Source organism: Cervus canadensis, chromosome 7 (genome assembly GCF_019320065.1).
Source record: "Cervus canadensis isolate Bull #8, Minnesota chromosome 7, ASM1932006v1, whole genome shotgun sequence".
NCBI classification, from domain to species: domain Eukaryota; kingdom Metazoa; phylum Chordata; class Mammalia; order Artiodactyla; family Cervidae; genus Cervus; species Cervus canadensis.
The window spans coordinates 16295608-16320592 of record NC_057392.1 but is presented as its reverse complement, the minus strand read 5'-3'; the positions used below and the strand labels follow the sequence as shown (position 1 = coordinate 16320592).

The window sequence follows — 24985 nt, the reverse complement described above, 5'->3', positions numbered from 1 at the left end:
TATTATACTACAGTGCATTTTTCTAAAATCCACAATTACTACAATATGAAATGTGTAGCTTGTTTTGAAATAGAGTAGGTGAGCCATAAATTATTAATTTCTCTCAATATAACAAACCTGAAAATAATTAAGATCTTACATTTCCCTGATCATTATGATGCTGCTTTGGATATTTCCAGACTTAGATGTTTATTTTGCATTAAAGATAATATTTGTTATCAAGTACAGCTCTGGGATTCTCCCCCTCAAAATCCTCATGGGTGTGCTTGACTCTTATTGAGAGTTAAATAAGAAGCACAATTCTTAGATTTATGACTCCTTGAAGACCATGGATTTCCAAAGAATGATAGAGATGCTGTCTAGAAAAAAATGTTCACTTGATTCTTGTGGTATTGAGTATAGATTGAATGACACCTTTTTCTTCTCATTCTAAAAGTATTTACCATTTTTATAGTTTAAATAAATAATATTTATTATAAAAATTTACAAAAGACAGAAGCACACAAAGGAAATAAAGATATCCCCTTAACTGTACCTTGTAGTCAAACTGCTGTTAACATTTTCAGTGTATGCTCTTCCTATTAGAGAGCTAGGCAATAGACACTAATACATAGATTGCCATGAGGGAGAAGATGTGGCTACACATATAGAGTTTTCTTTTCAAAAAATGGAATTATACAGTAAGTTTGCAATTAGATTTTTGTGTGTTTTCTCTTGCCTACATGTAGCGAGAACATTTTTCCACATTTCCCACCCAGAGAAGTAAATCTCTCTTGTTCTGACAGGACAGTGATATTGAAGCTCTGGCCAGGTGTTTGGAGCATGTGCTGGGCTGCACCACTCTAGGTGAGTAAGTCTCTTCAGATTCCAAAATATACTGATACCTATTGAATCTAATGGAATAGCCAACAAGTAGAAAGCTTAGATATTTTAGTCTAACCTCCTCATTTGAAAAATGAGACAGGCCAACAGAGGTTGAATATCTGGCCCACGGGCCAGGAAATACAAAGAGGAATTATTTATCCTTGTTGTTCAGTGACCCTGGGTCTCCAAGGATGAAATCATTAAATTCAGTGGTCCACTGTGATCCAGTGGTGGTCTGGGAGGGTGCAATAATAGGTTTTATAGGTTTTCTGGGAGAGGAATCTTCCTACCTTACCGGTCCTGTAGAAACACTACGTTCATTCAAGCTGAAAGTATCATCATTCTGAAGGTTAGCCAGTTACTGGAAGAGATTTGGTCTGAAAAACAGAGCTAAAATTTCTTTAGCATTCTTGGTCTTGATGAATGGGATTGCTGGGCTTCAAAGATAAAACCCTATTTCTTATTTTCTTCCTTTTTTAACCCAACAAACCCAATCAGGATCACTTCTGGCACTGATGGTAAATTTTCACCTGACAGAAATAGAATATCAGAGGATACAGTCTGTCATCCGCAGGTTTCACTTCCCCAGATGGAACCTGCCCTGGATGGAAGCACCTTCAGCCCTGAGGGCCACCTGCATTCACTGTACCAGGCCTTTGTGTGCAGGGGCTTGAGGGGCCCCAGGCTTTGGTATTCACAAGGGCTCAGTCCCTCAGGGATGCCAAGGGAGAACTCTATTTTTATAGGTCCTGGGTGAAAAGGGGTGAGATCTTTTTATCTTTGAAATTTGATGGTGAATTTTTATTTTAAATTTTTTAATTGTGTGACCAAAAGCAGTCCCTTCAAAGGGAATCACAGAAATAAAGATGAAGTTTTCATGCATGCCAGCATTCACCAATATTTTGTTAGGAGTATATGCACAATTTATAGCCTTTTTCTAGCTTCTTCCACATCTGCATGTGAGAAGCCTCACTCATAACACAGCTGTCTGGTTTTTCCTCCTGGTCATCATCCTGTGACCTGTTTAGTTGCCCATCAGTAACTCTATGAGGTGCATTTATCCCAAGTTTCAAATTAGCAGGCCAGGAAGGCTGTCTTTTGGCAAAGCACGCTCCCTCTCTCTGGACCTCAGTTAGAGTAGCTCAGTAATTTTCAAATTGGGTTCCTTGGAGATCTGCAGAAGCTATCAAGGGGGTAGGGAGATCCTGAGAAGCACAGAGACAGAAGCCCTGTCTAACATAGAACTTGGTGCAGAAGAGGCCCTTAACAAATATTTTTAAATATTTTAAGAGAAATTAGATGCAGACTCTGCTCCTTTCCCGGCTTCAACCAAAACAGTTTCACTCTTATCTGTTTTATAAATTAGATTTCAACATAAGATTGTGTCTTAAAAAAAGATTCCACTGCAAAAAATAAAGTGCTGGATTGGATAGATGATATCTAAATTCCCTTAAAGACTGTTTGATTTTATAAGTGAGCATGAGAACTTGGAATAAAAATACACATTCATCTCTGCCAGGAGTGCCACCAAAGTGACAGCAATGGAATAAAGCTGATATAAACCTTCAGAAACAAGGGGAACCAGAGAAGAGGTGGGAGCAGGTCAGGGCTGTCAGTGACTTTGAGAAGACAGAAAGCAGATGGGTGAGTGGTGAGTGATTGAGGAACAGAGAAAGGGGAAAGCTAAACTCCTAAGTGTGTGTGGGAAGGGGGACGGAAGGAATGGCCTGCCAGACACAGACATGAGGGGCAGCAAGCCTCAGGAACACCTGTCTGGGGAGGTACTCATTGCAGATGAGGGTATGGTGGCTTTCTGGATTCCGGGAGCTTCTTTGCCATTACACAGGAGCCGTGAAGACATCCCCTCATGTGGTGTCATTGGGCATGAGATTGCTCAGGTAGACAGTAGTTGCATTCCTCTAACTGCACTTTGGGAGATTTGTCAACTACAGGCACAGTTAGAGCTTATTAACGGTTATGGTTTTTGATATACACCTGAATGTTAACAGGATCCAAGGGGCAATAGAAACTTCGGTGTGTCAGAGTATAAGCCCTGTCACTTAAACAGGAACCCTCCATGACTGACACCAAATGCCATTGTGCGGTAGTTTGTTCTATAGTTTTAAAACTATTGCACAATTGCACTCATCTCATATAATAGCAAAGTAATACTCAAAGTTCTCCAAGCCAGGCTTCAACAGTAAGTCAACTAAGAACTTCCCGATGTTCAAGCTGGATTTAGAAAAGGCAGAGGAACCAGAGATTAAGTTGCCAACATCCGTTGGATCATAGAGAAAGCAAGAGAGTTCCAGAAAAACATCTATTTCTGCTTTATTGACTATGCCAAAGTCTTTGACTATGTGGATCACAGCAAACTGTGGAAAATTCTTCAAGAGATGGGAATATCAGACCACCTGATCTGCCACTTGAGAAATCTGTATGCAGGTCAAGAAGCAACAGTTAGAACCAGACTTGAAACAATAGACTGTTTCCAAATCGGGAAGGGAGTATGTCAAGGCTGCATATTGTCACCCTGCTTATTTAACTTATATGCAGAGTACATCATGCGAAATGCCAGACTGGATGAAGCACAAGTTGAAATCAAGACTTATGGGATAAGTATCAATAACCTCAGATATGCAGATGACACCACCCTTATGGCAGAAAGTGAAGAGGAACTGAAGAGCCTCTTGATTAAAGTGAAAGAGGAGAGTGAAAAAGCTGGCTTAAAACTCAGCATTCAAAAAATGAAGATCATGGCATCTGGTCCCATCACTTCGTTGTAAATACATGGGAAAACAATGGAAACAGTGAGAGACTTTTTCTTGGGCTCCAAAATCACTGCAGACGGTGACTGCAGCCATGAAATTAAAAGACGCTTGCTCCTTGGAAGAAAAGTTATGACCAACCTAGACAGCACATTTAAAAGCAGAGACATTTGCCGACAAATGTCCGTCTAGTCAAAGCTATGGTTTTTCCAGTAGTCATGTATGGATGTGAGAGTAGGACGACAAAGAAAGCTGAGCACCGAAGAACTGATGTTTTTGAACTGTGGTGTTGGAGAAGACTCTTGAGAGTCCCTTGGATTGCAAGGAGATCCAACCAGTCAATCCTAAAGGAAATCAGTCCTGAATATTCATTGGAAGGACTGATGCTGAAGCTGAAACTCCAATACTTTGGCCACCTGATGCAAAGAACTAACTCATTGGGAAATACCTTGATGCTGGGAAAGATTGAAGGCCAGAGCAGAAGGGGATGACAGAGGATGAGATGGTTGGATGGCATCACTGACTTGATGGACATCAGTTTGAGCAAGCTCTGGGAGCTGGTGATAGACAGGGAGGCCTGGCATGCTGCAGTCCATGGGGTCACAAAGAGTTGGACATGACTGAGCGACTGAACTGAACTGAATTGATGATTGACACACTTCACTCACAGGCAGCATCAGCCCATGCAATGGCAATATCCAGTTGCCCACTGAGCATGCCAGGTCTTAATTATCTTCCACAGACATTTTTGAGAGTTTCTGCCAACCCTGGACAAGAGAGGAGGAACAACAGATGCAAATATCCTTCTGATTCTTTGGACCAAGTATGTTGTAACTGTTGCCCTGAAGATGCTGCTGGCAGCGGTTTACCCCAGACTGTTTGATTTCCATGTGAAACAGGGGCAGGGATGCTTCCCCTTCCTGTGTCCCTGGAGAGTGGAGAGGGTGGATGAGAAAACATTTGTGGAGCTTCAAGGGATCCCCAATTAGAAGGTGGCTTTTTGAATTTCTGGTTCAGTATCTGAGTCTCCTGAATATATCAAGGTTAGGTAGTTCTCACACTTGAACAGGCATCTGAATAACTTAAGGCCTTGGGAAGATGCAGGTACACTGTGTGCCTTAGAATTTGTTTCTGACAAGTTCCCAGGTGATACTGATATTCTGGATCCAGACCACACTTTGAGAGCCATGGATTTAATGCCCTTAAGCCCTGCACATCCACCCTAATTTATAATTCAAACAAAATGCTACTAAAACTAAAAAAATATATATTTCTTAAAATCACAGAGAACTTGATTATAAGGCAAAAGGAAAATAGCTTCTTCTAGGAATTTTCTTCTTTTTATAGTGATGTTGGTGTCTGCTGGGCTATCTGGCTCTGTATACAAGAGTTACCGAGCTTTGTTGGAACCAGTATTGTATTTTTTCATCATCCTCAGCATCTGTGTCAGACATTTAGGTGGGTTCGAGGCACTGTATGAAGATTCAGATGTTGAAACCTATTTGCAACATGGTCCCAGCCACCAAGTGTGGTCTGGGATAGACCAGCACAAAGCTTTGTAACAGTGTCATCCACTTGGTGCTTCTTTTATGCATGGAGGACATACCCTCCCAAATGGAGGCACCTCATTTCTGAAGCCCTAAATTCCCCTCAAATTTCCCCATGGAGTACAAGAAGGCAAGGCCAATCATGAACAGAATGCTGCAGGATATTAGGTAGAATTAGGTGAGGAAAGGAGAACAAAACACTTTTTAAGGGAATAGGAAAGGCCAGAAATGCCTGGGGGTGTCCAGGGGACAGCCAGAGATGCAGGCAACAGCCATTTCACTGAGGGAAGATGCTTCAAAACATGAAACTTTGATGGTTGAAATGTGCAACCTATCTCCCCACCTCTCCTCTCTTCCCTATTATGTTTATAACACACATATGATAAGCCAGGTATCACAGAGTGATGGAGAAAACAAGGTCCCTCCCTTGATGAGCTCCCAGTCTAGTCAGGGAGCAGGTAATTGCAGGGCATTGTGAGGAGGACAACACATACTGGGAACAAGCGGGGTGGATAGGAGGGGTCCACTCTGGATATGCAGCTGGAGGAAAGCTCTACAGAGGAGGAGAAGGCTTATGATTGCCCATGTCCCTGAGGACAGGACAAGATCTTATTCACACCAGTGTTTTCAGAGTCTGGCACATAGCCTGGCACACAGCAATTTTCAATAATCAGTAGATGAATGAATGGAAAGGTAAGTAGAGTGGCTAGGTGGTCAGAAAGAGGAAGTGTTCCCTAGAAAGGATCAAACAGTAGAGGGCTCAGAAATATGAAACAACTGGGTGTATCCATGGAACTGTCAAGAAGGCTGGTGCTGCTTCAGTGTAAGGTGTGAGGAAGGGATCAGCAAATCTGGATGCACAGGACCAAGCCTATGGGGAACCTTGGTGCCAGGTTAAGGATCTTGTACTTTATCGTGTGGACTAGGGTATCACTGGTTCTTAAGCATGGTCAGAAAAAAATCAGCTTTAACAAACAATAAGGAGGATATTTTGAAAGAAGTGACTTGAGATGGGGGACTGATTATGGGCTCTCATTCCACAGACAACACATGCTGTTGCTATAGTAACTGTTCAGGCCCATCACTAGCCAGTAAAGGCCAAAGATGACCTCTGTTTTCCTTTAAAAAGGAAAATTCTGTCTCTGTGTTTCTTAGTAACCAGATTAGGAACCAAGGCAACAAATGAAGAGTAGCCCTTTTAACAACTGGGAAATTAGCTGTACTTCTATAGAGAAGGCATCAGCAGAATGATACAAGTCGGGTCAACTATTTATAAAAAGGCTTGTTTTGTACCTCCAAGCAGGATGTTGTCACAGAAGTCATTAGAACACAAGAGATGCTTCCAAACCTCTCTGCCCATTATGATTTCTTTAGTGTGTTAACATGTCTGATCAGTTTGGCTTTTTTGAAATTTGTTACCCTTCAGTTCTTCCATTGAACGTTGGTAATTACTGTTTAATCTCCATTAAACAATATGACTGATAGAGACCAGAGAAGACATCAGGGCTTTGGAATCCCTTCAAAACTTCCTTTGCTTAAGCTCTTCAGACCCTAAGCTGTTAAATGTAATGATGACTGACAGCCATTTAACCTTGCACTATTGTGATTTTCACCTTGACAGAAAAGAATTTCATGTAATAATTAGAGTGATTCAACATACTGTCTTATCTTTGGTTACTGACACTTTGAAACCACTGCATTTGGAGGAGAGGAGGGATATTTTTTGGATTAAAAACCACTTGGATCATTTTGATGTGCAATGGGCAAAACTTGCCACTACCCTTCTGTCTTCATAGATTTATATCTGATAAAAATTTAATAGTTTCTAGAAATTCTATGAAACTTGAAAGATTAAAATAGATTCAGAATTAGTGGCTATTTACAGAGAACCTGCTATATGTCTGCTACCAGGCCAGGCACATTCATTTGGCAGGTATGTGGTGATGGGAAGGAGGTAGAGAAAGGCTTTGTAATTTAAATAAATTCCTAAAACAGTATTATTAATCACTCTTAGTAGCATCTTCTTAGCAAAGAACTTTCTGTGTTTTCCTATTATCTAGAAAAATGTTGCAGGAATCAAGTTTACCTAGCTAAGGAAGAAACTCAGCAGTCATCTATTCCTTTATTTCTTGCACATTAGGATTTCATCAAAGTTTATATACTTTGTAAAGGAATGGTAGTAGATGGCAATGATGTGTTAGGCCTGGATCCTGCCGTTAAAGGCTTACGATTTCAGAGAAGAACCAAGACAAAGGCCTAAATAACTATGTAACAAGAGAAGAAGGATTCAGAAAGTGGGGGGATGGCTTTTAGTTGGGGGATGGAGCCACCATGGATGCTTCAAGGAAAAGGCAGAATCTGAGCTTGTTCATGATGTGAGGATAGATATGGCCATGAAAAGATGGAGAGGAAGGCCCTGCAGGCGGAAAGGATAGGACAGGGGGAAACAGAGACAGGAACAGGTAGAAGGAACAGGCTGACAGAATGGTGAGCAGTTCAAATCCTCACAATGGGGAATATGGCATGAACTGTCTTGGTCGCTAATTTTTATTATTTTTCCTAAACAAAGTCTTTTCTTTGTGAAAGGTATTTATTAGGATCTTTAATATCCCATGCTCTTTTGTGTGGAAATAGTCACTGCCATTGCACTTGATTTAGTGTTCAATGTATTAAGCTGAGTTATTATAAAATTATTAATACCCCCCTTTCTATCATATGTGTAGCAAAATTTCCCTAGTCTGTTTTATGTCTGTTAATTCTATTTATTGTCTCTTTTGGAATTTTGGTGGGGGAATTTTTTATTTTTTAAGTAGGCAAATGTGACTTGACTTTTATATATTCTAGCTTTTCTGTTTTTTTTTTTTAAGTTTTTCAGCTTAATTTTTTCAAATATTGTTGGTGTACAATTGACCAAAACAATATAAGCATAATCTAGAAGTTATCACCATAGAATTTTTTTCAGGTGTACAACATAGTGATTCAGTATTTTTATTTATTCCCTTCTTTTTTTATTGAAGTATAGTTGATTTACAATGTTATGTTAATTTCAGGTGCTCAGCACAGTGATTTAGATTTCAAATTCTTTTCTTGTAAGCTTTATTGAGTATAGTTCTCTGTGCTATTCAGTAGATCCTTGTTGGTTATCTGTTTTATATATAGTAGTGTGTATGTGTTAATTCCAAATTCGTAATTCATTCCTCCTCCACTGTTTTTTAAGAGTGTTTTCTATATAGCCTCCTAAATTTCATTCTAGTATTGCTATTGTCTTATTTTACACACTTGAGGTTTTCACACCAATAAAATCTATTCTTTCCATTTAAATTATTTTTTATATTCCAACTCCTGGATATTATTTATTTCTGCCTCTGTTTTTGGCCCACTGATCTAGCTTCTTAATCCTCTATCAACACCAGAGTGTCCTCATTACCCTGCGTTTATGGAATGTTTTAATGTCTGATAAGACATTCACCTTCTAATTTTCATATTTTTTCAAATATTCCTATCCTCTGACATGCGTTTTCTCACATGAATTTTAACATTTTTTATCCATCTCCAGAGGACATCTACAAAATGTAGATGTCTATTAAGGTCTTTACAAAAACTTAGCAACACAGTTCTACAGCAAACATGAAACAGAAACATTCTCCATATATTAGTTTCTTATCCTGACCCTCTGAAAAAACTTGGTGCTTAAACTGTGGCTGCATTAACACCTACTCAGAAACACACTGGCAGAAAACGGCAATGGTCCTCTGTACCTCTCGTGGTTTCTGTGGGTCATGAATCCAGGGGCCGCTTGGCTGTGGAGTGCTGGTTCAGGGTCTTCCTCGAGGTCGCAGTCAGATGTCCTTAGGACAGTGATCATGGGAAGACCTGACTGGAGCTGGAGGACACCTCTTGGCAGCTCACTCACTCACCGCCACTGCAAGTCGCCTGAGGTCTCAGCTCCTCTCCACATGCGGCCCCTTAGGGCAGCTTGAGCATCCTCAAGGCTACAAATGATGGTGGTGGAGCGTGGCTGCCAGGCTGCCCGTGGCTGGGGCCCCACCCCTGTCTGGATGGCCTCCTCAAGCTTCACTCCTCCTCAGTGCAACTTCTGATAGTAAGTCTGGGGAGCACCTCAGAGGCTGGCCGTGTGCCTGCTCCCTGATGGTGTGGAGGCTGGGAAGTGACCTTCTGGCATCCGTAGCTGCTTTTGTGGGTGCTGGACTCATGAAGAGGAGGATTCTCCTACACAGGAAGGGGGAATGTGAAGTCTAGAATAATAATGACTGTGTACTGCAGTAATGATAAGGATAGACCTTAAAAGTGCCTAGATAAGTGGAGGAGAGATGGCCCGGGCAGTGTCCTGGGGATACAGCCCCTCTTTTGTCTTTCACAGCAGTAGGTGATCAGCAGCGGGGGGAGGTGGGGTATTCTTCCATTCTTTTCTGTGCTGCTGACTGCAGAGGAAGCCGTTTGCTTCGGCAGCAGTTGTCAGGATTGATGCTGTGTGGAAAGGTAAGAAGCTGTCCAGTGTGCTCTCCTGAATAGATGCCAACAGCAGTGCCAGCTGGCGATAGACTCCATGGAATGCCTACCTGCAGAAGCGGAAAACCTGGTCCTGAATCTGCTCAGCTGAGTCTCCAGCTGAGACTTGAATTCCACACCATCAGCTTAGAAGGGGTGAAAGGGACACGCCTCTTGTCATCCATCTTGACCCCAGAAGAGTCTCAGTGATGCTCCTGGGTGTGTGTGCAGGCGGGACAGATGGCCATTGAAGTGCCTTCCAGAGAGGTGGGTGTTAGAGGCCCAGTGAATGACAAGTCATCCTGGCCATTTGAACTTTAGACACAGCTCATTCTCAAAGGGGCAGTGTCGAGCTATTCTATCAGCAGTGATTATGCACCAGACCAGTTGCTTTTTGAGGCCACTCTGGTTGGGTCCGTAAAGCTGTGTCACTGACAAAAGACTGTCCACCCATTTTTCAGGGTAGAGGATTTCTTATCCAGTTCATTTCGAAGTTCTACTAGTTTATTTAAGTGAAAAGTTGGAAATGTATAAGCCTGCATTACAAATGATGACACATCTATCAAGTATTTTCTGACATAAGCCATCATAGGGCTCACAGAGCAATATCAGACACACTTCATGTTTTCAGGGAACTTCTGGCTTTATCATTATCTGTAGACAAAATGACTGAAACTCCAGGCAGGAAGTGATGAACTCCGCATGAGAACCTGATCACTGGGTACCACCCCTAGAGATTCTGATTCAATAGGTTTGTGTGGGCCCCAGAAATCTGCATCTCTAACGTTTTCCCACATGATACTGATGCTGCTGGTTCAGAGACTTTGAGAACCACTGAGCTCTCACTTCCAGTTAAGGCTTTATAAAGAAAATGCTTATATTCGATTTTAGATTTTCATAAATTGAATCAAGTTTTTACTAAAGGTGCCTCACATTGCATCTTGAATGTATTTGTGACCCCCTTGAAAACAGTGTTAATTACAACCTAGAGTAAGTTTAGCTTTCAACATCTAGGTTAAACTAACCTGAAAGATTAAAATATTTTTTGACCCAGCAAGTCTGTATCTAGGAATTTATCTTAAAGGAATAATCAGAGTTGTGTGTAAAGAGAAATACATACAAAGATTCTCAGGGCAGTGTGGTTTACAATAGTAAAAATTGAGAATCAAAATAAATGCCTAGCAGTAAGGGCTAATATGTCTTCTAGAATAAAGAAGTTCTTCTCAGTTTATTAAAAATGATGATGTAGTTACATATTCATTGGCATGAGAGGTGTTATTAGGAAATAAACTATAGTTGATACACACGCATGCACACACAGTGATACCAATGGCTCTCTGAGGGACTTTCCCTCCCGTGTTTTCTAATTTATCCACGATGACCATGGATGGCCTCTGTGATTCCTTTCTGTTGAAAGAAGAGAGGAGTGCTGATATGCTTACCTGAACATTTGAGTCAGTTTGGAAGCCAGCCCAATCTTCTGTTACAGAAAAACAGATTTTGTTTCTAAAGCTGATTCTCCATGTAAGCACCCCAGAATAATGAAACTCCCAAACGCTGGCTACTGTCTCCTCAAGGTAAACACAGCTGAAAAAGTTAGGGTCTGGCCTCCACAAACCTTTTACCCTGATGACACATTTAATTGCTCTGCCTCAATCCTAAAATAGACACTCCCTTTTTTTTTTTTTTTAAGTTGAAAGGTACTGTTCTTAGAGGCCTCTTCTGATGTATTCAAAAGGAAATGGCCATTTGCAAACCCCTGAACTCCTGTTGTTTTTAATCTTCCATGCAATTCTGTTGACTATTTGTTGTGTGAAATAACTATGTAATAAAAATAGAAAGTTTATTTCCTATCTTCTGGTATTTATCATCTCCCCTGTGAGTAGCAGGTTTCCTCTCCAAGCTGACCCACTTTTGTTTCCCAACTAATTAATTTTGATAGAGGCAGTGGGGTGCTATTTATTTATTGAGAAACTGCCCTGTGCAAAGCAGTGGGGTGAGGACCCTGGGGGCCAGGGAGGCAGCATACATGTACTGACAGGTACCTTTATATAGATCTTTGCATTTAGGCTTTGCCAAAGCCCTAAAAAACAGATTTTTTTTTCGTACAGGTGAGGAAACTGAGTCACAGAAGTTTTGTAACTGGTCAAACATCACAGAGTCAGGACCCAGACCGCAATTCCCTAAGGCAGCTCACGCACTCATCCTTATGTGCCCTTCCTACTGGAAACACCTGGAGGTGGTTCTCTCTTGGGCCATCTTCGTCCCTTCCTCCTGTCTGCTTTCTTCTCCAGCCTCCTCCTGGGGTTTGGCTGGGACTCAGCTGCTGCTGCAGGGTTGGCAACAACTTCCTTAGCTGCTGACTGCTGCCCTGTTCCTATAGAAACAGTTCTCTGAGACAGCTGGGGATTGTGGTGGGGTTGGGGGAGGTTACATTGTCATTTTTATTATCACTCATCAAATACTCACCATGCTGAGGGCTTCAAGACAACCACCTGTGTGCCCCCTGTCTGCCAGCCCCCATCCCGCATGTCATGGGTTCTTTGGGAAGAAGCCTCTGACATGGAGCTGGGTGGGAGGACATTATTCAGGATGGGCCTCTGTGGACAGGAAGGAAGGGAAGCAGGACGAGGCGGAGGAGAAGCTGCAGAGTGATGCCGGCCCGACAAGCCTTACCTGAACCCTTGTGGGGGTCAGAATTCAGGGTTGCCTGTGCAAGACAAAATGATCAGGCTTTCTACCTCAACCATGATGAGTTGTTTCGTGTCAGGGGCACATGGGAAGGGCATAACCTTGGCAATGCGGCTCTGCCACTGAGGGCGCTTCTGCAGGGACTGCGGCTGCAGTCTGTCTGTGTCCCCTACTCCCGCCAGCTGGGTAACGTGTCTTTCCTTGAAAGGAAATTTGGGCGCTACAACTCCATCTCTGGGGTTGGGATAACATGGTGAAGGCGGAGACCGACCTGCTTCAAAGATTCTTAACCCATTGTATCGACACCCTGAGGTCCAGTACCATCATGGGAGATACCCAAGGAAGGTGCCCACAAAGATGTGGGTCAGCTAAGCTTCTCAGTAAGTGGGGACTGCTCTCACAGTGTCCTGGGGGAGAAAGAAACTGTGGGCCATGGAGCTACACCTTCGTAATAATCTGGGCAGAGTGGGGTGTCTGTCAAGGACACCCTGCGTATTCTGTGGGCAACTGAGAGAAAGAGAGGGGTTGAAGGAGATGAGGTGAGAAGCATTCTAAACATGCTGAGCACCAAGGACAGTGTCTGTGAGGATTCCTGACTAAGCAGTGTCCCAGGATCTTAAGGGAGAGCTCGTTTGCCAAAATATCCAGCCCTGTGGTGCCTGCATCAGCTCATCACCCATGTGGTAGGGTGTTCTGCAGGAAGTGCAAATGCAGGTTTTTGTTTTATAATCAAGGTCATTCATCCAGCAACTGGAATGAATAAAGTGAAACTTTGGAAGAAATGAGAGAAGAATCTCTGCTGGTGAAATGTCAGGATCATCAAGCTGTCACTTCTGCAGGGAAAATAGCTTTTCTATTTAAGAGAGACCATAGAAGTAGGAGAGATCCTGACAATATTACTATCGTGAGCGGCACTTTGCATTCTTAAAAAAACACAGCTTCTAGTTGCTTGATGTCTCTTCAGATCATTTTGTTTTCATCTCATTGTCAAAACACTCCCATGGGGTGGTATCAAGCCTCACCAGCCGACATTTCCCAGGTGGGGAGTGGCTCCGGAATGATGGTGCCTGATGTTTAGTAATGCCTGTAACTTTCATTGTTGGTCCCAGCTATCTGTCTCTTCACATTTGGTCCCTTTGATTGCTCTTCATCTTTGTTGGTATGTTACCTTCCCAAGTAAAGTCTATAACCCTGAAGGTCTGGGAATATGTCTTACAGATCATAGAAGGTTTGAATTGAAAGAAGGCCCTTAGTCTAATAAAACACTTAAATATACAGTGAGGAAACTGAAGCCCAGGGAGATGACTGGAGAACCATGCTGCTTGTAATGTTAGAAACAGAATGATGACTCTGGTCCCCAAACCTGAAGGCTGGTGCTTTGATTTTAATTCCTACCTATTGAACCTCTAAAATAAATGCTTTACCTTATAGAACTTAAAAACTTGAGCAAATGAAACCCAAAACAAGCAGAAGGGGGAAAATAGTAAAGGCTGCAGTGGAAATAAATGAAATAAAGAAGAGAAAAACAATAGAAGACATCAATGAGACCAAAAATTGTTTCTTTGAAAAGGTTTAAAACATTGATCAATCTTTAAGAAAGACAGTTAAGAAATCAGAAATGAGAAAGGAGACATTGCTACCAACTTTAAAGAAATTACAAGGATAAATTACAAGGGGAAAAATAATAGATAAATCAGATGAAAGAACAAATCTCTAGAAAGATGCAAATTACTGAAACTGACTCAAGAAGAGAAAAAAATCTGAATAGGTCTATAACAAGTAAGTCAAATTAGTCATTTTAAAACTTCCAACAAAGAAAACACCAGGCCCACAATGCTTCACTGGTGAATTCCACTAAACATTCAAAGAGGAATTAATACCAGTTTCACAAACTCGTCTAAAAAACAGTATACAGTAGAACATTGCCCAACTCATTCTGTGAGGCTGTTTATTTGATACTAAAACCAAAGACATCAGAAGAAAAAATAACAAACTGGACCAATATTCATTATGGCTATATATGCAAACATCATCAACAAAATACTAACAAACCAAACACAGCAATTAAAAAAAAGGATTTTAAGGATTACATAGAATGACCAAGTGAGATTTATCTCAGGACTGCAAGGATAGTTCTACATCAGAAAATCAATTAATGTAATACACCAAGGTCATAGACTAAAGGACAAAAACTATATGAACATCTCAATAAATGCAAAAAAAATTTGACAAAATCTAACACCCTTTCTTGATAAAAACAATCACCAAACTAGGAATACAAAGGAATTTCCTAAACCTGACAAGGGACCTCTGTAAAACTACCTACAGCAGCGTTAGTCATAACACTCATTTTGTTTGTTCATTTATCTTTTGTTGTGGAAACAGCCCAACTGTCCAACAGTTGAATGAATAAGCAAAAGTGATATATATATATATATATATATAATGGAATATTATTCATCCATTAAAAAGGAGGTCCTGACACAGGCTACAAAGTGGATGAACTTGAAAACATGATGCTTAGTGAAATAAGTTAGGCATAAAAGGACATGTGTGCCACTTATATGAGTTATTTAGAACAGTAAAATTCACAGATACAGAAAGTACTTTAGATATCACCAGGGGATTGGGAAGGGGAGAATAGTGAGTTATTGTTTAATGGTTACAGAGTTTCTGTTTGGAGTGATGAAAAAGTTTTGGAGATAGTAATAATGGTTGCACATCATGAATGTACTGACGCCATTGAGTTGTACACTTAGAATAAGAAGTTCAAAAAAAGATGAACAGGACATAATCTTTGTGGTCAAGGAGTTAGTAACTAGTTGAAAAGGGTAGGGGAGTGGAGAAGGAGTGAAGAGTATTGGAAAGTAAAACATGGCAAGGAGCACCTTGGCTGACTCCCAGCACAGTGGTCACCATGAAGTGGCTATTCCCTCTGGGACATTTAAACTGGGTGACCAGAATCTTGGCCTGGTGTCAAGCCCCAGCTTCATAGGGTATTCACTGTGTGAACTGAATATCTTAAACCTTGATTTCGTCATTGGAAAATGTACCTACTTCCTGGGAACCTCCCATGACATGATGCCCAGGGCACGGCACTTATTCACCAAAAAAGGTTTAGTCATTATTGTCGGTGCTATTGTTGTCCATGATGAATTGGAATGAATTTGCATAGAATTATTTGAGTTTTCTGTCTTGAGAAGAGCAGACTGAACTCAGGACAGCAAACATGGTATTCTGGTTTACTTAGGACAGCCAGAAAATGCTCCCTTCTGTAAAAGGGCCCAAAGGAATCATTGCACATTTGGCTGTTTGTCCTACTGAATGAGGGGCTTCCCAGGTGGCCCAGTGGTAAAGAATCTGCCTGCAATGTAGGAGATGCAGGTTTGATCCCCATGTCAGGAAGATCCCCTGGAGGAAGAATGGCAACCCACTCCAGTATTCTTGCCTGGGAAATCCCACGGACAGAGGAGCCTGGCGGGCTACAGTCCACGGGGTCACATAGAGTCGGACACGACTGAGCGACTGACACTTTCACCTTCTTCAGTCTCTCCTCCGGAGCACACAGCCCAGGCAGGGAGTGGGTGGAAGAGGCAGGGCATGGATGCCAACTGATCTGCTGCTGCCCCCTGGCTGCAATCTCGAAGACCCCCTGGGTCTCAGCCACGCAGCACACCCCTCAGGACTTTTCTCAGAGGTACACGGGACCAAGCACCGTCAGAACTTCCCACAGGAAGGATAGAGTGGTTGGAGTTTTCTCTAAAATCTACCCTCACTGTGCACATATCCTCTTTGAAAAATCACCATAGGTATAAGCTCTGTTTGGTAGACAGTCTTCAGTCTTAGAACCCCTGAAAGGAGAAGAGTGATGTCTAAGCCATGCTCCTTGTCAGGATCCACTGTTTCTAGAAAAAGCTGAAGATGAATCAAAGGTGAGGACCCATCAAAGGTAGATCAGAAAGGGACAGACTCAGTAGAGGCTGAGCCCCTAGGCTGTGGCTCCCAGAACCCCGGGAGAGGTGAGAGTGTCGAGTTCCCGATCCGCGCTGCCATCAGTGCCTCTGACATGGTGTGGGCATCTCACGTGCACATGCTGTGTGCAAGTGCATGAAAATGCTGTTGAAATTAACAAAGAAGATTAATTTAAAAAATCAACCTAGGGATTGAGGATTCATTGTTTTTTAAAAAACATCAAGACAGCAGACCTTTGGAACCAGAACTTTATGGGCGTGCAACCAACACGGGGCTCCAGGCTCAGGAGGGGTTTTAATGAATTCCTAATAACCTTATTTTTGAATTTATGTCTTATGAATAAAGTCTGCTGAGACAATGGGACATATGGCAGGGTCTTGAAGCCTCTGGGGCCTCCTCCCTGGAGAGAGTCCTCTGAACAGCACCTCCTCCTCAACACTGCCCTCCCCCACCACTGCCACCGCTGCTGGGGTGGGGGAAGGGGAGGCCAGACATGACTTCTGGCGGGCTGGAATCAGGGGGGCCCTTGGGTCTTTGTGAAGGTTTTCACTCTTCTTGAGAGTAGCTAGCCCAGTTCCCAAGGGAAGATGACATGAAATAAATGTCCAGTAAAAAACACCAGGACAGGTCCCTAGATAAATGCAGGAAAAAGAAACCAGCTTTTCTCCTGCCTTTTAAACATAGAGTCCTGCATTGTCAAGTAGCACTGGACCCCACGAATTAAAAGCTAGCTTGTCACATTTGCTACTCAAAATGTGGTCCCATGTCCAGCAGTACTGGTATCACCTGAGAGCATATTAGAAATGCAGAATCCCAGGCCCTACCCACACATACTAAGTCAGAATCTGCATTTTAACAGGATCCCTAGCTGATTCGATCACACTTGAGTTTGAGAAGCAGTGGTCTACATTGTACTCCAGGACTCAGTGACCACCGATTAGAGGAAGCCTGTGACTTGGCCCAGTTGTTCTTTGTTGCGGTTGTTGAACATGTTGTCCTTTTCTTAGACGTAAAGCAGCTGCTATTCATGTTGGAAAGTGGAAGGAGAAAGGCTGGTGAATACGAAACACTGAGAGAAGAGTTGCTCTGAGCACCAAGCTTCACCAAGACTGTTGCTTGAAATTCTCTTTGCCCCAACCTCTAACTTGGGCTCAAGGCTTAGCATCTTTCCCAGTGATGCTGAGGGTCTCATTGAAGGGACCAGTAGCCAGATTGAAATAAGCTGCAGCTCTGGGGAAATTGCTCTAACTTTCCTTGCATAAGCCCTAAGAATTGCCAGCTTGCTCGGGGTGAGACGGGAAACATAGCCTTCCTTTCCACCTTGGCAAAGCTGGGTTTTGAGCTTGCATGTTATTTGGCATGGTGTGCTTGTTGTTTTCATAACTTCTTAGGTTCTAGAAAAGATGGTTATAAAAAGCAACCAACATGAATATGAAGTGAACCACTCTGCCTCCCCCATCACCCCCTCACAAGAGCCTTTTCTGGGAAGAAGCAGCCGTTGGGAGAGGGCGCTGCTGTGAAGCCATCTCTGGTAACAGAGACTGAGACAGGTTTCTCTCGGAGTTGGAGGGTGGCCTCCTGAGTGCGAGCAAAGGGAGCCGTCAGGCCCGAGTACCTACCTATGAAGTACCAGGCAGGACATGCAGTTCACTTAGCTAATTGAAATGTGCCCTTTACAAAGTTCTCACCAGTGACTCCTCATCTAGGGATGGAGCCTGAGGGAAGACCAGAGATTCTGACCAAGTGAAGCAAGATTATATTCGTCTTGATGGTGTCTGTAAAAACACAAAGTTCAAAGTGGGGCTGTGTGCCCCCAGAGGAGTATACAAAGAAGGCAGGGGTAAAAAATAATAGAATTTGCATTTGGTCTTTTTAATTTAAAAATAGAGGGAAAAAGCTGTACTAATTTTGCTCCCGCAAAATGGGAGTTGGCCCTCACTTCCTTGTTTGGTCCAAAAAGCAGACAGTCATGTGTGTTACGAGGGGAAAGCAGGAGTTTCACAGCATGGGGACCTGCTGTAACAAAGTCACCACACGGACATAGTTCCTAAATGAATCTCAGGACTCAGAGTTTTCTCCTGATGGGATGGGGTACCTTGTGGGGGCTCTGAGGGATGAAGACACAGAGAGGACTCTGCACCCCCCTCACTCAGGCCACATGAAGATCTGACTTTTGATGACCCAGCCCCTCACTTAGGGGCAGCCTTAGCTTCTTAATGGAAGCAATGTTGTTTCAGTGGGTGGAGTATTTCTTCCCATCAGTTCTCACCTGTTCTGCAAGAGTCTCCAAGGTATCTTGGTAAAAAAAAAAAACTGTGGCTCTCAACAGATTTCCTAACTCTGCAGCTTTCATTAAGAGCTGTTTACCTCTTGAACCCAACTTTGGCCTTCTGCTGCATCCTGCTGAAGTTCAAAGCTGCAGATTACTCCCTGGTCAGCATCTTACCTTCCACTGCAAAAAAGCTAATGCTCAGATGTGAGGTTAAAGTAAAGGGAAAACTAAGCTTAATAGAAAAAACTCCTCAGTCATCAAAGCAAATTTCATAGCTACTGAAAGATAGTGGCCAAAGGCTATTCATGCATTTCCCCCGTATAAAAAGGCCATCTTTAAAATAATATTTGTTTAAACAATCCTTCCTGATAGAGCCTTTGTCCCAGAATTCCTTGTACATATTAAAAATGTAAATAATCTTGTCATTTGGAATAAATTCTTTAATAGGCATGTCATAATTGAATTTATCTGTAATTAATGTGGCATTACCTTGTGGCAGAGGTGAAATAGCTTGTTTTCTGATTGTCCGTGACTGTTGCCTTGAAGTTGCTGAAGTGCTGATGGAGTCAGTAAGGACTGTGCATTGATTTTCAGACACAAGGCCTGCCACCAGCTCAGCTCCAGACACACCCTCAGAACCAACAATTTTCAACAGTGCAATGGCCAGGACCAGGATGAAACACATGCGGGAGTAAGTAGCCTATGGCCTGACCCCTCAGAGAGTGCAATGTGTGAGACCATATCGATCATGTGATGCTGTCCTGTTTGGTAGCCACAGGGATCACAGCCGTGATTTTCTATTATAGAAGCAGCAGCGAATGGAATGTACATAGCTCGGCCTGAATCTGCATGGAAGTCACTAGCTGTGGTCTGAACATGTTTCCCCCCAAATTCATATGTTGAAATACTAAGGCCAAAAGGAGATGGTATTAGTAGGTGGGGGTTTGGGGAGGTACTTAAATCATGAGGGTGGGGCCCTCAGGTGTGGTATTAGTGACATACTATAAAAGAGGCTCCAGATTGATCCCAGCCCCTTCTGCCACGTGATGTGGCCCTAGCTGTGACCCAGAAGAGGGCCTCCACCAAAAGGGGGCCACATTGGTACCTTGTTGTAGGACTTCCCAGCCTCCAGAACTGTGAGGAAAAAAAGTCTGTTGTTTACAAGCCACTGAGCATGTGCAGACTAAACAAACTATAACTGCACCTGTTATAAACTTCTTGGCAGGGAAGGGACCCGGCGTCCTGATCTGACTTCTCTGCAATGCATATCTCCAGATCAAGGGTGGGAAACTCTCTTTGTAAGGGCTACATGGTGGAAATTTTAGGTTTCATGGGCCAGTTATCTCTGTTACCATTACAGCTCTGCTCTTGTAACACAAAAGCAGCTATGGACAATGTGAGTTATTGAGTATGGCTGTACTTTAGTAAAATATTGTTTTCAAACTGCAGTCTGAATTTGATATAATTTTTAGGTGTCACAAGGTATTATTCTTCCTTTGATTTTTTTTCAACCAATTTTAAATGTTCGTGCAATTCTTAACTCACAAGATATACAGAAACAAACAGCAGGTTAGCTTTGGCCTGTGGGCTGTATGGTTTGTGTACCACTCCTATAGATGTTCCAACTCAGAAACTTCTCTCTAAAATCTACTTCCTATATGGGTGCTGGTTGAATAGTTAGGAAGTTTGATAAAAATTATTTTCAGTTGATTTGCAGTATAGCACATTATCCTCCAGACTGATATTTGGAAACAAAAAAGAGGAAAAGTACTGAAAATTGTTTCCAAACCTTGAGCTGATAATGTTTAGATGCCTGTTGTTTTCAAGTCTTGCCTGTACCTGAGTGGTCACCTAGTAACACAGTTACCATGGCACCAAAGATTTCCAGGATCTGGAAGTGAGGGAGTTTGGATGAAACTTTCCCATCTGCCCTTCCTTCCACTCATTCTTTCTGGGAGGAGATTATGGAGAAGGCTTGCTAATCTCCCAGTCAATAATCTTCAAAGGCAAGAAAAGCAACTCACTTATTTCACCCTTAAAATTTAATAATGTGGTGTTGTCAGAGTTTTGATCTAAGACTTCATCACTTTTGCAAAGGACACAATATCTCATTTCCTAGCACATTATGAAATGCTTTAAATAATTAAAATAAAAGCAGTTTTGCCAAAAAAAAAGTGACCAACCTGCATTCCAGTGATTTTATTCCTGGTGCGTTGTTCACTTCTTTATGCTTGATTGAATTTGACCAAGTGCTTCCTGGCCCACCGATACAGTTTGAGCTACTCCCCCATGGATGGTACTGTTCCTCTGGCAGAATAATGTGTTATCCCCTTATATTCCACATCACAAAGCCCCACACCATTCCAGAAAAGGCCAAGAGGAAATTGAGGCTGCAGAGCTAAGGATCTTCTGAAGATGTTTGTTTCCACAACCAGAAAAAAATGGGACTTGTGGGTTCTTTCCCTACGTGGTAATGTACTGGCTGCATCCCCAACATATGGACAGCAACTGTTGGAATGCAAAGAACAATAAATGACATTTGTCCCCAGCGAGATTATAATGCGGGGAAAGCACCGGACTTCAAACTGAAAAGCTAAATAACAGCACAGTGGTTATGTAATCAGAGGTGATGGTTAAGAAAAGTCCCCAACTGAGACCATAGCCATATGCCAAACAGAGCAGATGGTGAGAGTGTCAAGATGAGAAAGGGAATTTGAGGATATCTCTGGGGGAAGTAGGAACTTGGCCTCGGCCTTAACAGAGACATAGAATTTGAAAGGTAAAGAGAAGGAGGGAGCTAGAGGCCAGCAGATTTGGAGTCTGAGTTTTAGTGTCACCAGTAGATGGCTTTCTGAGCTCAGGCAAGTGGTTTTTTTTCCAAGGTTTGGTTTTCTCATCTGCAAAATGGTCATCATATTATTGCCATAGCTGATTCCCTGGTAAGTGGACTCAGGGGTGGGGATTTCTGTGCAGGAGGTAAGTGTAGGGTGTCCTGGAGGCCAACACCTGTAAGAAGGAGGGCACAGGAAGCAGACAGTCTCGGTGGAGATCTCCACTGCTTTGGCAGAGAGCTCTGAAGCTGGACCTTCCCTGCAGGGCTCCGCTGGGCAGAGGTAAGAGGGCCAGGCCCATGCAACCCAGGTTACCCAAGCACCGGATGTGGACCACCCTGGAAAGGGGCTGAGACAGGGTGTCATTCAGCCAAGGCAATCCCAAGAGGGGCTGACAGCTGAGGGCAGAACCTCAGGGACATCCCCAGCAGCTAGGGAGTGCATGCAGGGCCTGCTGTGATGAGCCTGTAACTTAATGCATGTAAAATTGATACATAAAAGAGGTTCTTAAAGAAAAATCAAGTATCTGGTACCAGTCTCTAAAGGGTCAAAAGATAGCTTTTTATTTCAAAGACTATAAAGAAGGGAACACAAAGAATGTATTATAGGGATACTAATTACATCAGGTAATTGTATTCATTTTTTTTTTAAACTGTCAAGCCTAAGAAAAGTTGTAAGAATAGCACAATAAAAACCCTATATCTGCTTCATCTAGAGTCACTAATTATCATTTTGCCACAATTACATAATTTCTTTATACCTATCTATACATGTAAAGTATTATTCTTATTGTTACAGGGAAATTTGAGAATAAGTTTCATTCACCACGATTCTTCACTTTTAAATATTTAAAAGTACAGCTTCTAAGAACAAGGACAGTCTTTTATATAATCACAGTAAATGTCTAAATTTAAGAAATTTCATATTGATATACTATTTGATATACCAATCCAGATCCAAATTTTACCTATTGCCCCAATAATGACTTTTACAGTAGTTTTTTTTTTTTTTTTTTTCCCTGATCCAGGATACAAACCAGGATCACAGATTGTTACGCCTTTTTGGTGTTATTTACTGTGGAACAAATCTTCAGTTACTTGTCGTCTTTCATGATACTGACATTTTTGAAGAGTACAGCCAGTTGTGTAGAATGGCCTTCAGTTTGTATTTGTCTGATATTTCCTTACAGTTAGATCCAAGTTACTAATTTTTTTATGGTATCCTATATAAGTGATTCTATGTCCTTCTGAATTTTTTAAAATTTAATTTTCGGAAGCTGTAGACATACATGAAAGTCATCAGAGTAGTATAATTAATCCCAACAGACTCATCAACCAATTCAACAATCAACAGCTCAAGGCAAACCTTGCTTTGTCTCTACTACCATCTATTCTTCCGTGTTGCTTTTAAGAATGTACCATCCAGGACTTCCCAGGTGGCTCAGCTGGTAAAGAATGTACCATCCATCAGGGGCTTCCCAGGTGGCACACTAGTGGTAAAGAACCCACCTGCCAATGCAGGAGACGTGAGAGACACGGTTTGATCCTTTTGATCCCTGGGTTAGGAAGATCCCCTGGAGGAGGACATGGAAACCCACTCCTGTATTCTTGCCTGGAGAATCCCATGGACAGAGGAGACTGGTGGGCTATAGTCCATAGCACTGCAGAGTCGAACACGACTGAAACAACTTAGCACATATGCACGTACGCACTATTCATCAGATATTTTTATCTTTAATCTTTCAGTAACATATGACTTTCAGTAACATCTGAACTGAACTAAACATGTGGCTTTTAACTTACTCTTTGACATCTTCTCGTGGAAGCATTTCAAACTCAGGATGTTCAAACTGAACCCCTGATTTCCTTAACCAAGTTTGCTTCCTCCACAGCTTTCCCCATCTTCATGTGAGAAAGGTAGGACCTAGGTAAAAATGAACCTTTCTGTGGATGTGACTTCGGGTACCAGGCCTCATCCTGTCCAACTGTGAGACAGGGATGCTCTGTAGGGAATTGAGGAGGAACAAATGATGATTGCTCATCGTGCAGTGTTCCTTCAGTTCCCCCAGCTGGGTCCCCCGGGGCTCAGTAAGCATTAATACATGCAGTGTCACGCAAAGGGTAACCCTAGCATGGCAGTCGGGAGGGAGGGCCTGGGTCTGGGGACAGCAACTGCTGGGATTTATGTCCCTGTTTCTCATTACTAGCTTGTGTCCTTGGACAAGTTACCCAACCTCCTTGTGCCTGAGAAGTCTCGTCTGTAAAATGTTATGGTTCCCACCTTGTGGGGTTGCTCTGAGAGTTAGTTGGGGTTACCTATATATGAAATTCACTTAGGGTGCTTTATGGAACATAGTAAGTGCTCAATAAAAGTTAATGACTTAAAATAGACTCTGGATATATGTGTGGTTGCTTCCTTCTGAGAATCCCTAAGCAGATATCTGAAGGTGTTGTCATGTGTTAGCCTGCTATGTGATGTGTTATACCTGTGGGCATCTGTGGGCAGAGGAGCTGTCAGTGAAGGCATTTATATAGCTTTTTTTTTTTTTTTTTTGCATGCACAAAGAAGTGTCAGTTCACTGGGGAAATGTCAGGAAGTTGGTGACTATAAAAGCCAGTCATTTACCATCCTCCAACACTTAGCTTCCAGTAGAGGCTACTTCTTACTCCTGCTGGGAGACCATCCACAAATGGAATGCCCTGCTGGGTCCTGGGAAGCACTCACTTTGAGAAATTGTTAGGTGATACCACTCAAAGTCATTGCAATATCTGCAGAATCACAGGGAATAAGTGTGGACTTCCTTTCTGGCTGAGTAATCTCCACTGACTTTTGAAGAGATGTTGCTATTCATACGTAGATGTATGTATGTGTAGACAGATGGATGGATGGATAGATGGATGGGTGGATGGTTAGATGGAGGGATGGGTGGATAGATGGAGGGATGGGTGGATAGATGGAGGGATAGGTGGGTGGCTGGCTGGATGGGCCAGTGAATGGATGGGCCTCTATGGCTTCATGGACCTCCTGAAATCTCTGCCTTCAGGACAGGAGTTTCTGGCTTTCTGTTAAGCTTTCTTCACAATCATCTACTGCATTCAGTTCCACACCTGGCTCCAGGCTTCCACTGGAGACCAAAGAGGAGGACCCATGGAATGACGGTGGGTCACCTTTCAGCAGTGAGTAAGTGACACTATTGCTGAGGGACAGATCCTGTAACTCACATGGGCCAAGGCAGTGGGTCACGCAAGGAGGCCTTGTTCAATCTGAGTGACTGGTTCTTATGGCCTTTATATATCAGGTGATCTGACTGTGCCCTTGGCCTTGCTGCTTAAAGTGTGGACAGCAGACCAGCAGCATGGGCATCACCAGGAAGCTTGTGAGAAATGCAGAATCAGAATCTGTATTTTAAGAAGCTCTCTGGAGACTCATGTACATATTAAAATTTGAGAAGTACCTATTCAGGAGGATTCACCCTGGGAGAAGTTTACTAGCAGAATATGAGTTGGGTTCAATAAAAGCTAAGTATCATAT

At 42.5% G+C, this 24985-nt stretch overlaps 1 protein-coding gene across 12 annotated transcripts in view; it reads left to right on the top strand.

Moving 5' to 3' along the window:
• Positions 1-24985, top strand: part of NEK11 (NIMA related kinase 11) — a 275458-nt gene that overhangs the window by 202413 nt on the left and 48060 nt on the right. For 8 of the 12 annotated variants that reach the window (XM_043474428.1, XM_043474430.1, XM_043474429.1 and 5 more), the window contains 2 exons: positions 786-846; positions 19218-19314. In XM_043474428.1, coding sequence (XP_043330363.1) covers positions 786-846; positions 19218-19314 — 158 coding nt within the window. Of the gene's footprint in view, positions 1-785; positions 847-19217; positions 19315-19429; positions 20017-24985 lie in introns of those variants that run through there. The other 4 variants (XM_043474425.1, XM_043474432.1, XM_043474426.1 and 1 more) reach the window with 2 other exon arrangements.